Source organism: Heterocephalus glaber, unplaced genomic scaffold, assembly GCF_053883595.1.
Source record: "Heterocephalus glaber isolate CG9 unplaced genomic scaffold, H.glaber_assembly_v1.0 deba00000071, whole genome shotgun sequence".
NCBI lineage: Eukaryota > Metazoa > Chordata > Mammalia > Rodentia > Bathyergidae > Heterocephalus > Heterocephalus glaber.
Genome location: NW_028258137.1, coordinates 18,917,972 through 18,931,047, shown reverse-complemented (window position 1 = coordinate 18,931,047; position 13,076 = coordinate 18,917,972). Strand labels below are relative to the sequence as shown.

Below are 13,076 nucleotides of genomic sequence, written 5' to 3'. Positions count from 1 at the left end.
TGCCAGAGGCCTGGGGTTCCATTCTTAGCACCACAAAAATAAAAGAAGTGTTGCACTCGAGCTGTAGTTTTACAGGGAATCAGCATGTGGCAGCAAGGTCAAGAGGATCACTGCTTTAAACAGCAGTGTGGTTGGGAATCTGGAACATTAATCATCATAGATGACAGCAGGAGGAACCTATCAAATGTAAGGTATCAGCCAATTCTGGCAACCTCCCTGTATAGAAAGAACACTCCTCATAGTCACACTTCATTTGCATAGTCTTTTAGGAGGGAAAAAAAGCTTTCTGTTAAGTCAAGGTTTCACAGAATTATTGTCCAATGCATTTGTCTTTGAGAATTTCTTTAATATGCACAGAAGTCAAGATAGGGTCTCATTCCATGTTCAAGCTGGTCTTGAACTCACTGTGTAGTCCAGGCTGGCCTCAAACTCACAGTAGTCTTCCTGGCTCTACCTCCTGAATAGTGAGATTATAGGAATATTCCACTACACCCAACTTTGTGATGCTTTTAACATAGGAAGCCAGCTCAACACTCTTAAGCCCAACAATAATTTATAGAAAGATACACTCCACAAATTAGTCTTCTAAAACTGAAGGTAATTTTACCTGGGTAAGCTTCAAGCAGAGTGAGATAAGAGAAGACTCAACTATAAATGGCCCCTTCAACTCCATGCAGACATTCAGTTTTCTGGTACCTGGAGAAATATAGACCACTGGAGACTGTGGACCCTGCTTGACAAGGCTTTTGATGCCTTTTGTAGCTTACTCTGGCTTGCTTAAGCTTCAGGATTTATGGATTAAGGTTTATGATGAGTGGGCTTTTCCAGGACCTAGTTAATTTAAACACAGCCTTGTTTGCCACACAGTGTATATGTGCTAAGAATAGACTTGGGTTATTTAGAGAATTTTGTGCCTAGTTATTTCAGATTTTGATTCTCTGAAGTCATTTATATATAATTGATTGTTTATACATGGAAAAGCAAGCTTTGTGTAGAGTTAGGTGATATTAGTGGTTATCCTGTCACTAGGAATTGCTGTTCTTCTATTGATTCTTGGCTTCCTTTTTTTCCTATTGTGAAAAGCGTCTTTTTTCCTTTGTAGTACAGGGGATTAAACCCAGGGCTTTCACACTGATGTACATCCCCAGCCAGCCCTTTTTCACGTTTTATTTTGAGACAGGGTCTTGCTAAGTTGCCCAGGCTAGGCTTAAACTTGCAGTCTTCCTGATTCAGCCTCCCAGAGTGCTGAGATTGCAGGTGTGCACCACACCCACCTTCACTGTCCCCTCTGTAGAATGACCTTGTAGATTCAATTTTTGGTTGGGTTTACTCCCAAGAAGTACCTCTTAATACAAATCTTTGTGTCTTGTCATTGTATACATCCATTACATCTGCAGTAGCAGCTGCCACTGCCACTGCCGCTGCCGCTGCTGCTGCTGATTTTAGCACAGCAGTGTGAGGATGAGATTGTGGTCTTCACCCCACACAATTAGCTGCAGTGGTAGAGCTTTTGGGAGGGGCTACAGTTCTATTCACCAGTATTTTCTCAGCATCTAGCATAGTGTCCTAGGCCATGGTAGGCAATAAAGAAATACTTGGTAAAAGATAAACTTGACTCATTTGTAGGAAAATGGATGTACCTCAAGACCATAATCTTAAGTGAAATAAATCAGACACATAGGTTTAAGTATCCCATTGTTTCTCTTGTGTGAGAAACCCAAAGGGTAAACAAGAAGCATAATTGAAGATAGATATTGGGAAGTAGAAAGAACTTGTTCAAATGGAAAGGGGAATAAGGGAAGGGGTGAGGAACAGAAGGAAGGGAAAAGGGGGGAAAAGAATAGAAGGGAAAAAAAATGGAAACAGCCTTTGTAAATGGGGAAAAAAAGAAGGGTTGAAGAGTGGGAGGGGATGGGGAAAAAAAAGAATCTGTACAGGTACAAATTCCCTATGGTGAATGTGATCAGTATATATGACAAATATGTACAAATAAAAAATACAACGTTAAAAAAAAGAAAGAAATACTTGGTAGATGAGTGGTTGAAGATCCTTATGACTTTTTTTTTTTTTTGGTACCGGGGATCGAACTCAGGTCCTTGTGCTTGCGCAGCAGGCAGCAAAAACACTTGGCTAAATCCCAGGCCCAAGATCCTTATGACTTTGAGAGGATTGAATAAGTCCTGGAAATATTTTCAAGTAGATAGTGATCTCTCTTAGAGTCTTAATTAAGCTCTAGTTCCTGGTCTTTCCACTTGCATACAGTCTTACTCCTGGTCTCAACCTGATAATGATGCCTGCAGCCAGTAGCCTCTCTGGAGCCCCTAGGGCCATGGCCTACCGTGTCTCTAGTCCTCATCCAAACTAGAAAAACCTCTTTCTTGTTATTTACAGGTTGTGGACCTGGCCTATTAGCAGATGCCAAGATGCGGGTATTTGATCGTTCCGTATATTTTGGTGATTCCTGCCAAGATGTTCTTAGCATGCTTGGCTCCCCACATAAGGTCTTCTATAAGTCAGAAGACAAGGTAGGAGAAATGTGCTTATAGAGTGAATAGGCAGTTCCTGTCTTCCTTTCATCAGCAGTAAATATAAGTCAGGCATGGTGGTCCACATCTTGTAATCCTAACACTCAGGAGGTTGAAAAACATTTAAGGCCCTGTCTCAGAAAACAAAACAAAACAACAATAAGTACAATAAGTATAATCTGCTATTTCCCCATAGAACCTGTTCTTCTTAAAGTTGATGGTGAACTGAATTGAAAGCTTTTTTTACTGACCTGGTTGGTCAAATGACCCTGCCTCTATCACTGTTCATAGTGTTCACCTTTCTTTTTAAACCCGAGTCCAGTCCATAGTTACCCACATGTACCCCCCTTTTCTTTTTTTTTTTTTTTGGCACCAGGGATCGAACTCGGGTCCTTGCGCTTATGGGACAGGCAGCGGAACCACTGAGCTAAATCCCCGGCCTGACCTTTTGAACTATATTTATTTTTTTTGGTACCAGGGATCAAACTTAGGACCTGGTGCTTGCAAGGCAGTCGGTGGAACCACTGAGCTAAATTCCTGGCCCCTGCCCCCCTTTTCTCCTGGACTCAACCAGGTGCTGAGACTTCCCACACTTTTTTTTTTTTTTAATTGTTTTAGATGTTTGAGACAGGTCTCATATATACTTCATGCTGGCCTTGAATTCACTATGTACCCCAGGCTGGCCTCGAACTCACAACAATCCTCCTGCCTCAGCCTCCCCAAGTGCTGGGATTACAGGTGTGCACCACCATGCCCAGCTCTTTAAGAACTGTATTAGGGGGTTGGATTTTAATTTGTTATTTTTTCCCAACAGATGAAAATTCATTCTCCTTCCCCTCATAAGCAAGTTCCATCCAAGTGCAATGACTACTTTTTTAACTACTTCACTCTTGGAGTGGTAAGTTATGATGCCTTACAGAAGCATTTCCTTTCCACTGAGATGGGAGAGCACACCTGTGTGGCTGTAACTATCCCTGGGAATTGAGGACCCTAGCCTCAGATGGCTTTGCTTGACAGTGTTTACCCTACAGTAGACCTTTCCTTCCACCAAAAATGTCAATAAATACTGGGTTCCCTGGTTTGTCTTTACTTCTTTTCTGAAGGGAACCTGCTGTCTTTAGAGGCCTAGCTCAGAAACATTGCTGCAGCCCTGTACCATGGATCTAAGGCATGGATGGAGATGATGGCTGCCATTAGTGCTTAACAGTCCAGCTGATGGATAGGACGCATATATGAGAAATGAATAAATCAGTGAACCAGCAAGAAGTACCTCAGGGCGGGGCTGACCTGGACCATGAGTCTCTTGAGTTATCTTTGAGCTTTCCATGGTCTAATGTCCTGAATCAGGAAAGGATAGATTCTAGAGAGAGGGGAGACTGGGTTTTCCTATCTGGGAAAGACCAAACACAACCAGGAGTTGTGGGGGAGCTGCTGTGGGGTCATAAGCTGAGGATAAGATGATGGAAGGAGGGAATCAGTGCTGTTGCACCTCAACCCCCGAATTCAAGGGCCAGTGATGATAGGCAGCAGGGAAGATGGCAAGAATGGACAGCTTTAGTGGGACTTCATTGGCAACTGCAATGGAGATGAAGTTAGAGTTAACCCTTGGCCAGGTCTGAACAGCTAGCAGAGGCTAGGAAAGTGTAGGTGACAGGAGGACATGTTCAGTGGACAGCATCAAATCCAAGTCTGAGTCCTGGTGAGCAGTCAGGTGTTACCAACTTCCATAAAGAGTAAAATGGAAGCCAGGAGGGTCTGGCAGGTTATGACATTCAGAAAGTTGGAAAGATTCCTGCCTTGCCTCAGGAACTCTGCCTCCTTGAGCATCTCTGTTTTTTATCCCAGGATATCCTCTTCGATGCAAATACACACAAAGTAAAGAAGTTTGTTCTACATACCAATTATCCTGGGCATTATAACTTTAACATGTGAGTACATCCTAACCCTAACCCTGTACCTCCAAGAAGTGTGCTTTGGGCTGAAAACCTCAAGGAAAAAGAACTTACAGTTTTGGGTATTCACTAATTTATCTCTACCTGAATTTTTTTTTTTTTTTTGGTTCCGGAAATCGAACTCAGGACCTTGCACTTTCGAGGCAGGCAGCAGCACCACTGAGCTAAATCCCCGGCCCCTCTACCTGAATTCTTGTTTTTTTGTTTTAAATGCTCTACCACTGAGCTATGGCATCTACCTGAATTCTTGCTGTTTCATGGGAAATGAACCTTTATTGATTGCCTGCTATGTTCCTGCAACAATGTCCAGTGCTTTACATTTCTCTATTTGTACTCATTTACAAATAGGTAAATAGAATCAGAAACCTTGATATGTTGTCCAAGGTGATAGGTTCTTTAGACCATAGAGCCATATTCTTTTCTGTTTGAGTTCACTGCCTAAATGTGACCCCCCAGTGAATGCTGTGTCAGGGGCACAGAGCCAGGACTTTCGGCAAGTGTGTATGATTTTTCTGGGGTGCAGGGTTGGGATACAGAAGTGATCAGGACTCCCAGGAGACCCAGCCTTTACTTTCCTCTGCCTTATTTCTAGTTATCACCGCTGTGAGTTCAAGATCCCACTAGCCATAAAGAAAGGTGAGTGGGGAGTGCCCTCAGAGTAAGGAAGGGGTTTTGGAATCGCTTTTCCACTCAGAGAAGGGGGAAAGATCCAAAGAAAGACGTTGGTACTAGTTAGGTTAGTGGAGCCTTTGTCCAGTTTGCTTTTGCCCATAGGCTTAGCTCTTATGGAATTATCCCCTTGTTCTAGGGACTGCATTTTTCTTGATCTGGGGGGCTTCATGCCCATTAACCATGACCAAGAACAGGGATTATTGGCCTCTGGAGGGGTGCATTTATTAGCTACAGATGGTCATCCAATGCTCCCAACCCATCATTTGTCTCCACTGCCCATTGCCAGTTCGTATAGCTCACACCTGACTACACTCCTTTTAGCCCTCCATCCCTTACACCCTAGAACCCTAAACAGCCTATGTTCCCAGCACACTCTAATCCCAGTGCAAAGAGTGGCTAGGTCTGAATTCTGCCCAGGACTGGAGCCACAGGTGGGTTGGCCAGCTATCAGCCTGCTCCCTGTGTTCTCTTTTCAGAAAATGAAGATGGTCAGACAGAAACTTGCACAACCTATAGCAAGGTGAGCTTCTGTTTTTCTACCTGACAGCTGGAGAAAGAGATGGGCATGAGCCTGCCCCCATTCTGGGGCCATGTCCTCTGAGCTAGCCATTGGGTACAGGTGTATTTAGGTCCCAGCTAGCCCCTACAGTCCCCTATCTTTTTGCAGTGGGACAATATCCACGAGCTCTTGGGCCATCCTGTGGAGAAGCCTGTTATCCTGCACAGGTGAGTGGGCAGTTATCTCTGACCCTCCATCCTGCTCTTTGAAGCCCAGAAGGCTTGGGGAAGCTTGCCAGTATATTGCTTAAAAATGACAGAAGCTTCTGATGTTGCCAAAACATACTTCTTGGCCTACCCTACATATTAGAACTAGACCAACTGTTCTGCATGTTTACCTGTAACATAAGTTGCCCCCTGGTACATCTCTTCTCTCCCTACCTGTGGGTATGGAGGCCCTGTCACCCTTAGTTATTCAGAAAGGGAAGCAATCTTGACTAGATATTCTGGGCTCTTTTTTCCCATCAAAGCTGCTACCTGCAGGCCTAATTCTGGCTGCCTTGATGCCTGAAGGCTCCCTCTCACTTGAAAGGGCCCTCCTGACTTCTCACCACTCCCATTCAGTTCCACAGTGACTTTCCGTGCCATGTTGGACTGGGTAGGATTCTGAGTCAGATGAGGTCACCCTTACCCCAGGACCATGAGGGCTATGTGGTAGATAGTTACACACTAGCAGTCATGTGAGACTGCTGGCCAGTAGCCCATGTTCCAAAAGGGACTGGATGCTCTTCTGGTTTTGCCTTTTGTCTACCCCTCTCAAATCTGGCTTCTGTGGCCTCAGGTCCTCATCCCCAAACAACACCAACCCATTTGGCTCCACATTCTGCTTTGGTCTTCAGCGGATGATCTTTGAGGTAAGTCCTGGAGTCTCTAAAAATAAGCCACTGAGGGGTTGGTGGTTATGGCAGGGTTCTGGCAAGTGATTTTGGGAATTTCGGAAGACCTAACTTCAAAGCTGGGCAGATTAATTCTTCCTCAGCAACCTTGTCTGCATTCTTAGCCTTCGCACACTTAACAGTGGGGCACACTTAACAGTGGGGAGTGATGTTAGGAAAATCTAGGGAGCTGGGTGTGGTAACACACACCTCTAATCTCAGCACTTGGAAAGCAGAGGCAGGATTATCTCCATGTGTTCAAGGCCAGCCTGGACTTAGTGAGACCCTGACTGAAAAAAAAAAAAAATTTGGGTCATGGGAGCTGAAGCAATCTATATTCATCAAGATAAGAGACAATAGATCTTATATTTGTATCTGAAAATGCATATAACAGGGAAGGGGGAACCTCAGGACAAATGGGGCAGAACCTGGGCATTTTGGGGGGCCCTTGTGAACCATGTGACTGAATATACTGTGGGTAACTGGCTCTCGAGGCCCTGATGGCCGTGTTCTCAAGAACAATGAGTAGCCCCTATTTTCCATCTGGATGCCATACCTTTAGCAGGCCCTTAGCGGTTCCAGAAGGACTAGGCAAATGGGTATGGTAAGGCTGTGTATTCCACGAACACAGGCACCCCTTTGGGGAGAGTTCCACCTAGTATGAAGTAGGGAAGCTTGGGGGGTCAGGAAGCCCAGGCCTTGTGTGTAGGTATGTCATGAGCACAACCTCCAGCCTCCCTCAACCCTCTAGTACATAAGATCTGCTTACATCTCTTTTACCCCTCCCCTTTGACCATTGTCCTCTTCTTACACCAGATCATGCAGAACAACCACATTGCCTCTGTGACCCTGTATGGCCCCCCCAGGCCTGGTGCCCACCTGAGAACAGCAGAGCTCCCCTAGGGACATCACTACCTGTGTCCCTCTGCCCATGGAATTGTGGGTCTCTGTGCCACCCTATGGGTTTTCTTGGACATCTTGGCAGTGTTGAAGGTCTGTTGGAATGTTCAGAGGTGGGCTCAGGCTGGGTGCTCCGCTGTGGGACAAGGGGCCCAGATATTCCTCTGTCCATCCTAACCCTGCTGCTGCTAGCAGGGAACACAGACTGCAAAGAGAAGCACAAATTTTGAGCCTTGATACCCGGACCCAGGAGCTTTGGACTAACACAGAAGAAGGCAGGACATGTCAACCCCTGTTCCACACGTATTGGGAAAACTTGGGGCTCTTTCTGTGGCTGATATAAGCATCCAGGATGAGGACAAAGTCCTGCCTTTGACCCCACATTGCCACGTGACCTTTAAGGCAGGCAAGTAGTGTCCATAGTACTTGGTTGCAACATTTGCACTACATCTACTTTAGTTACTTGAGCTGGCTATGGTCAAGGTGGCCACCTGCCCTTCCCTGTTCCTTTTATATGCGTTCCCTGCCAGTCCCAGGAGGCACACCCACCTGGTGAAACATAGCTTCCTATCATCCAGGTATGTGCCCAGGCCTGGTTTTTCCACTGCTCTGGAGCCAGCTTTCAAGGTCACCTTGCCCCTGTTTTACCCAACCTTGCTGGCAGGGCTTTATGTTTCCATTCTGTTTGCCTCTTTTATTTAATGCCAAAGTTTTAGCCAAAGACATCTTCCTTTTGTTGTATTTTAGCATTCTGTTCTGCACTGTGGGCCAGCTCCCTGCTCCAGCCCTATCCACTGTCCCCTGGCTGGGCCTTTCATGGCTCATGGCCTCTGGGGGCTCAAGGAATGCTGGGCTGCTTGATCTCTTCATAGGACTTGCTAATGGGAAGTAGCATATATGTGCATTAAAAATATTAAGCCTTTTGAAAAGAATTGAGAAGAGAAATGTATACTTTTATCCCATTTTTAATATTTTGGTCTAGCAACTTGTGATACATAGATGACAATTTTGTGAGTTTTTCAAATGTGTGTACAGATTTTTGTAAATATGACTTTTGTAATTAACTCATGTACAGCCTCATACTGTATAGTTCATGATGAATGTGCAAGGGACCTGCCCCAAGTGCTTGCCTGTATGGTTCCTGCGCCTACAGCTAGACTTGTGTGGCACTCCCATGACTTTGTGACTGAGTGTCTTCCCATTTTGACCGCAGTCTGGCCAGAGACCCTGCACATCTCATTGTCGGGGTAGCCAGGACTGTTCCATCCTCTTGGAATGAGGGAACCTTCCTTGCCCACATTCTCTCTCCAATAAAGCACCTAAGCCCTCAGCAGCAGCCTGCCATGGGTTGTTGCTGGGATGTTCGTACTAAAATAAGTGTGGAGGTGTTGATTTTTTGAAGGGGATAGTTGAAAAATGTGGGAAAAATTTATAGTGGAGGAGTCTTAAGGGGTCCCTAGCTGGGGGGGGGGGGTGTCTTAGAAGGACATCGACATAACAGCATGGGTGTAGGGGGATGAAGAAGACCATGACACAGTTGTTTCTGTGACTCTGTCCCTGGTCCTCCAGTCAGACCTGAGACCTGGAAGGGTTGGCTCAAGGAAAGACCTCAGAGAAGGATGTAGACAGGGACAAGATGGGCTGGGGATTTAGCTCAGTGGTGCTGCCACCTGCCTTGCAACCGCGAGGGACTGGGTTGTGACATACCTACCAAGTCCATGTTGTGCTGTGAAGCCTGGCCTTATAGGGGATGAGCCGCCCTCCATGTGTCTACATCATTCTAGGGGTCCCAAACCAAGCACCACCAGAATACACACCTATTTGCTACTAGGAAAACTATCTACTGGTCTAAGGCCTGGTGGGCAAGACATGGTCTTTTACCACCCTGGCTCTGGCTCTCTCAGCGGGTCATCATGACATTGGTTCTAGATTTGCTTCTGACAGTGTGGGCCACCAGGAGCCAAGGTCGGTATTCTTTAGGACCCTGAGGCAGATACCCAGTAGTCTGGGCAAAGACCACATAATAGTAATCTGCATGGGAAACCCCTTTAAAAAGTTCCATTCTGGGGCTGAGTGAGAGAAGTCAGCCACTGATGAGTAGTTAAGGGTTCCACTGGAAGGGTCCTGCCGCAACAGGCTGCGGATGTGCGCAGACCGGCCCATACGGCCCATGCAGCAGGCGCCACATAAGCCAGATGTCAGCAGCCGAAAGCCCGTGAACTACAACCAATTCACGGTAGAAGCAAGGGTCGAAGGTGTGCAGATGAGGTGCGGCTGAAGGCTGGGAGATGCCAAAGGTGCGGAATGCTGGGTGAGGCTCAGGTGTGAGTTGAAGGCGCTGCAGACACATGCCCAGAAAGACATCGTCGATGGGAAAGAGCTCAACCTGCTTGCAGGCACTGGACAGACGGCGCAGCGTAGCTCCCGAAAGAACAAACCCACCGCCGCCTGCGTAGGCTGGATAAACAGGCAGGCCATACACAGCCTCGGGGATGTAGTACTTGCTACCTCGTGCGCGGATTGGCCGCGCCTGCACAATCACATCACCTGCAAGCAAGTCCTGCGCTGGATCCCGTGGGGCCAGGAACTCCAGCAGGTTCCCCACATTCACAAACACATCAGCATCGCCCTTAAAAACGAAGTGCACGTCAGGGCAATAGGCTGAGGCCCACGCCAGAAAGTGAATCTCCTTGAGTGTTAGGTTGAAAAAAGTGTCGTCGAAGGCCCAGAGCAGAATGTCCGCGTAGGCACGGCTCTCAGCCTGCAACAGGGCGCGCCAGTGCGTCTGCACGCCCTCCCGCTCTGCGTCGCCTTTGGTGCCTGGGTCCTTGGGCACGCCCAGCAAGAACACGCGGCGCACGAGCGCCCCCTGCACGCGACCCTCAGAGCCCCAGGTCTGGCGCACTGCTTGGCGCCGCTCAAAGTCAGCCGCCACAGACTTGACAGCGATGAGCAGGTCTGGTTGGCCTCCAGGTGCGCCGTCACCGCGGCACTTGTGCGGCTGGTTAATGAGCAGTGGGAAGCGCCGCTGGTCCTTGGCGCGCAAGTAGCGGCGGAAGTCAAAAGGGCCCGTGGGCGTGGGGGGTGGGTGCGTGTCCTCTTCATAGGCCGGAGGGGCTGGGCCGGCGTCTGGTACCTGGAAGGCGCGAGGCCCCAGCGTTGGCCTCCGTGCCACCCGCCCTCGCTCTCGTGGCACGCTCGAGGTTGGGGCCGGGCCATCGCGCTGGGCGTAGAGTAGAAGGGCAAGGGCTGCGCCGAGAAACAGCGTGAGCGACGCGTCTCCGCGTAGATGCAGCCTCCTCCTCATGTCCTTCTGGCCAGCGCCGGCCCTCTTTCGAAGGGTCACGGGCAGGGCCTCCGAGGTGGTAGAGTAGCAGGCAGTGGGCAGGGGCTTCCAGCCCTGCCCTCGCGGAGAGGAGGGGGTGGGAGGGCACACCTTGGGGGCTTCCAGCTACTGGACGGTCATCCCCCTCTTGGCCCTGCGCTCTGCTGGGGGATGAGCAAGCTAAGGGGATAAGAAGCTCCCCTTTTGTACCCAACTCCCACTTGGCCCAGGACCAGGTCCCGAGGCCCAGCAGGGAGTCGCGGAACCTCGGTCCTACTCCTCCCCGCCTCCCCGCACTGAGGCTGAATCGATTCGTTGTATCTTTACCCGTGCCGCTCTTGGCCTGGGTCTCTGCGATCCCGACACTCACGCAAGGCCCTCAGGAGCGGAGCCCCCGAACGCCGGGACCTCTGGGGCTCAGCGCAGGGTCCCAAGGGCAGCCATGGACGGGGCCTGAGCCAAATGCAGCGTTGGCAGGAAGGGGGCCCGGGCCATGCCACGTGACCCTCCAGCCTTGCTGGCCTGGACCTCTGGAGCTCAGCTCCGCCCCGGCGCCGGGAGCACCAATTCCAAGTAAGGACTAATTAATTCCTGAGAAGATACTTCACCAGATGACTGTGGGTGGGGAGGGTCTGGTCGTGGTGCTGACTCCACAAATCCAGCTTTCTGAGGCTTGGGAAGTATCCTGTCTGCGGATACCTCGCGCTGCTCTCTCCGCGGAGTTGGGGCGGGACCTGGGTTGCCAGGAGCCTGCGAGCTGTCTGATCCCAAATTCCTGGAGAGGGTCCTAAGCGTCGACCTGGCCACTATCCCGGCTCATTCTTCAGAGCTCCTCCTCAGCAGCCCTGGTTCCGCCAGGCAGAGGCCATGGCTGCCTCTTACTCCTGGCTCACCATACAAACAAACTCATCCAATTCTTAAAACAGCTCCACCAGCAGCTCTCATTGCTTGTGCCCAGATGGGAAAACTGATTCTCAGGGAATTAAATGATTGCCAGAAAGTACTGTACCACCCTGAGGTCTTCTGCAATCCAGGAGTGTTCCCTCTCTACTTCCTTGCCTTTCATCTGTCCACTGCGTTACAGAACTGGGGGCCTAGATCCTCTTTTGAGTCCCCTGATCCCCAGCATAGCCTCCTACAGGCAGAAAGGAGCATGCCTGTGCCACCGAAGTCCAGCCCAACCTGGACTTGAGGAGGCTTCCTGGAAGCCTGCACACAAAGGTTTGAGCTGTGACCCAAGTGGGCAGAGAGGCACTCTGGAGAGGGAGAGCCCAGTCCCTGTGTAGCTGTGCTGCCAGCTCACAGATCTTTCTTCCTGAACTCAAGGTCTCTGGGTCCTGGCCCATTTGGTAGACACCCCCATTCCATAGTCTGAGAACAGGCCACTAAAAGTAGTGGTGCTACCCAGCACCATCCTCTTTCCAGGGGGTGTCTCTACTCCTTTTCCCTTAAAAAGCCAAGCAAACTATTCATCCCAAGCCTTACTCTTCCCCATTCACAGATCAGTAAGTCTGGCTTTCTCCAAATCTTGCTTCCTACTTCCTCCTGTGGTATAGCTCAACCCCAAGGGTGCTCCTCAGTCTTGACTGATAGGGAGCCTCAATTACGTCAGTGTGGGTATCCCCTGGCTTCCAATCTCCTGGTTTTCCTCCTCTTCTTTGGGCAGCTCCTTTTCTACTGGGTGTCTTTTGGGACCTACCTCTGGGCCACTCCACCCACTACCACCTATCCGATATTCATGAATCTTTATAGCCTGACCTTTCTCTTGAACTCAGAACTGTACAATGTCCCTCACTCCCCCTCCCTGGATGCCCTGTAGGATCATCATTCCCCAGGCCTCTGTCCTACTGGCAAAGGCAGAAACCAGGTTTTCTCTTAACCTGTTCCTCTTCCAGGGTCACCAGGCTGTTATCTTCTCCCTCTAAACAGCTCTTGGTGTTCAGTCCCTTTCCTCCACCTCTGCAGCTACTGTCCCAGCCTTGTCCACCCCACTCTTCTCCATCCTCACCAACCTCCTAGTGTTAACTCCCAAAACCCTTCAAAGCCTTCTCACTGGCCTTGTAAAATACAAACTCTGTAAAATGGCTCACCAGACCCCTGTCATACCTCACCAATGGGTCACTCAGCAACCCACCCCCATCTAGTCACTGTAAACTTGTACTACTTCTTTTTTCTTCTTCTCTTTCTTCTGAGACAGGTTCTCACTATGTAGCCCAGGCTGGCCTTGAACTGATAGCAATCCTCCTGCCTCAGCCTCCCACGTGCTGAG

At 49.1% G+C, this 13,076-nt stretch overlaps 2 protein-coding genes across 6 annotated transcripts in view; one reads left to right on the top strand and one right to left on the bottom strand.

The window, feature by feature from the left end:
* Phaf1 (phagophore assembly factor 1) overlaps positions 1 to 8,859 on the top strand; it is a 27,517-nt gene extending 18,658 nt beyond the window's left edge. For all 5 annotated transcript variants that reach the window (XM_004843069.4, XM_021256904.2, XM_004843068.4 and 2 more), the window contains 8 exons: positions 2,392 to 2,525; positions 3,340 to 3,423; positions 4,371 to 4,453; positions 5,070 to 5,113; positions 5,626 to 5,669; positions 5,817 to 5,875; positions 6,489 to 6,561; positions 7,399 to 8,859. In XM_004843069.4, coding sequence (XP_004843126.1) covers positions 2,392 to 2,525; positions 3,340 to 3,423; positions 4,371 to 4,453; positions 5,070 to 5,113; positions 5,626 to 5,669; positions 5,817 to 5,875; positions 6,489 to 6,561; positions 7,399 to 7,485 — 608 coding nt within the window. In that variant the 3' untranslated portion in view covers positions 7,486 to 8,859. The remainder of the gene's footprint in view (positions 1 to 2,391; positions 2,526 to 3,339; positions 3,424 to 4,370; positions 4,454 to 5,069; positions 5,114 to 5,625; positions 5,670 to 5,816; positions 5,876 to 6,488; positions 6,562 to 7,398) is intronic.
* B3gnt9 (UDP-GlcNAc:betaGal beta-1,3-N-acetylglucosaminyltransferase 9) lies at positions 8,432 to 13,076 on the bottom strand. Its single transcript, XM_004843067.3, has one exon. The coding sequence runs from the start codon at positions 10,787 to 10,789 to the stop codon at positions 9,584 to 9,586; it is 1,206 nt and encodes a 401-aa protein (XP_004843124.1). The 5' UTR covers positions 10,790 to 13,076; the 3' UTR covers positions 8,432 to 9,583.

Bases quoted from the DNA above. Each gene is read 5' to 3' on its own strand.
- B3gnt9 (XM_004843067.3), bottom strand. From the start codon at position 10,789: ATGAGGAGGAGGCTGCATCTACGCGGAGACGCGTCGCTCACGCTGTTT.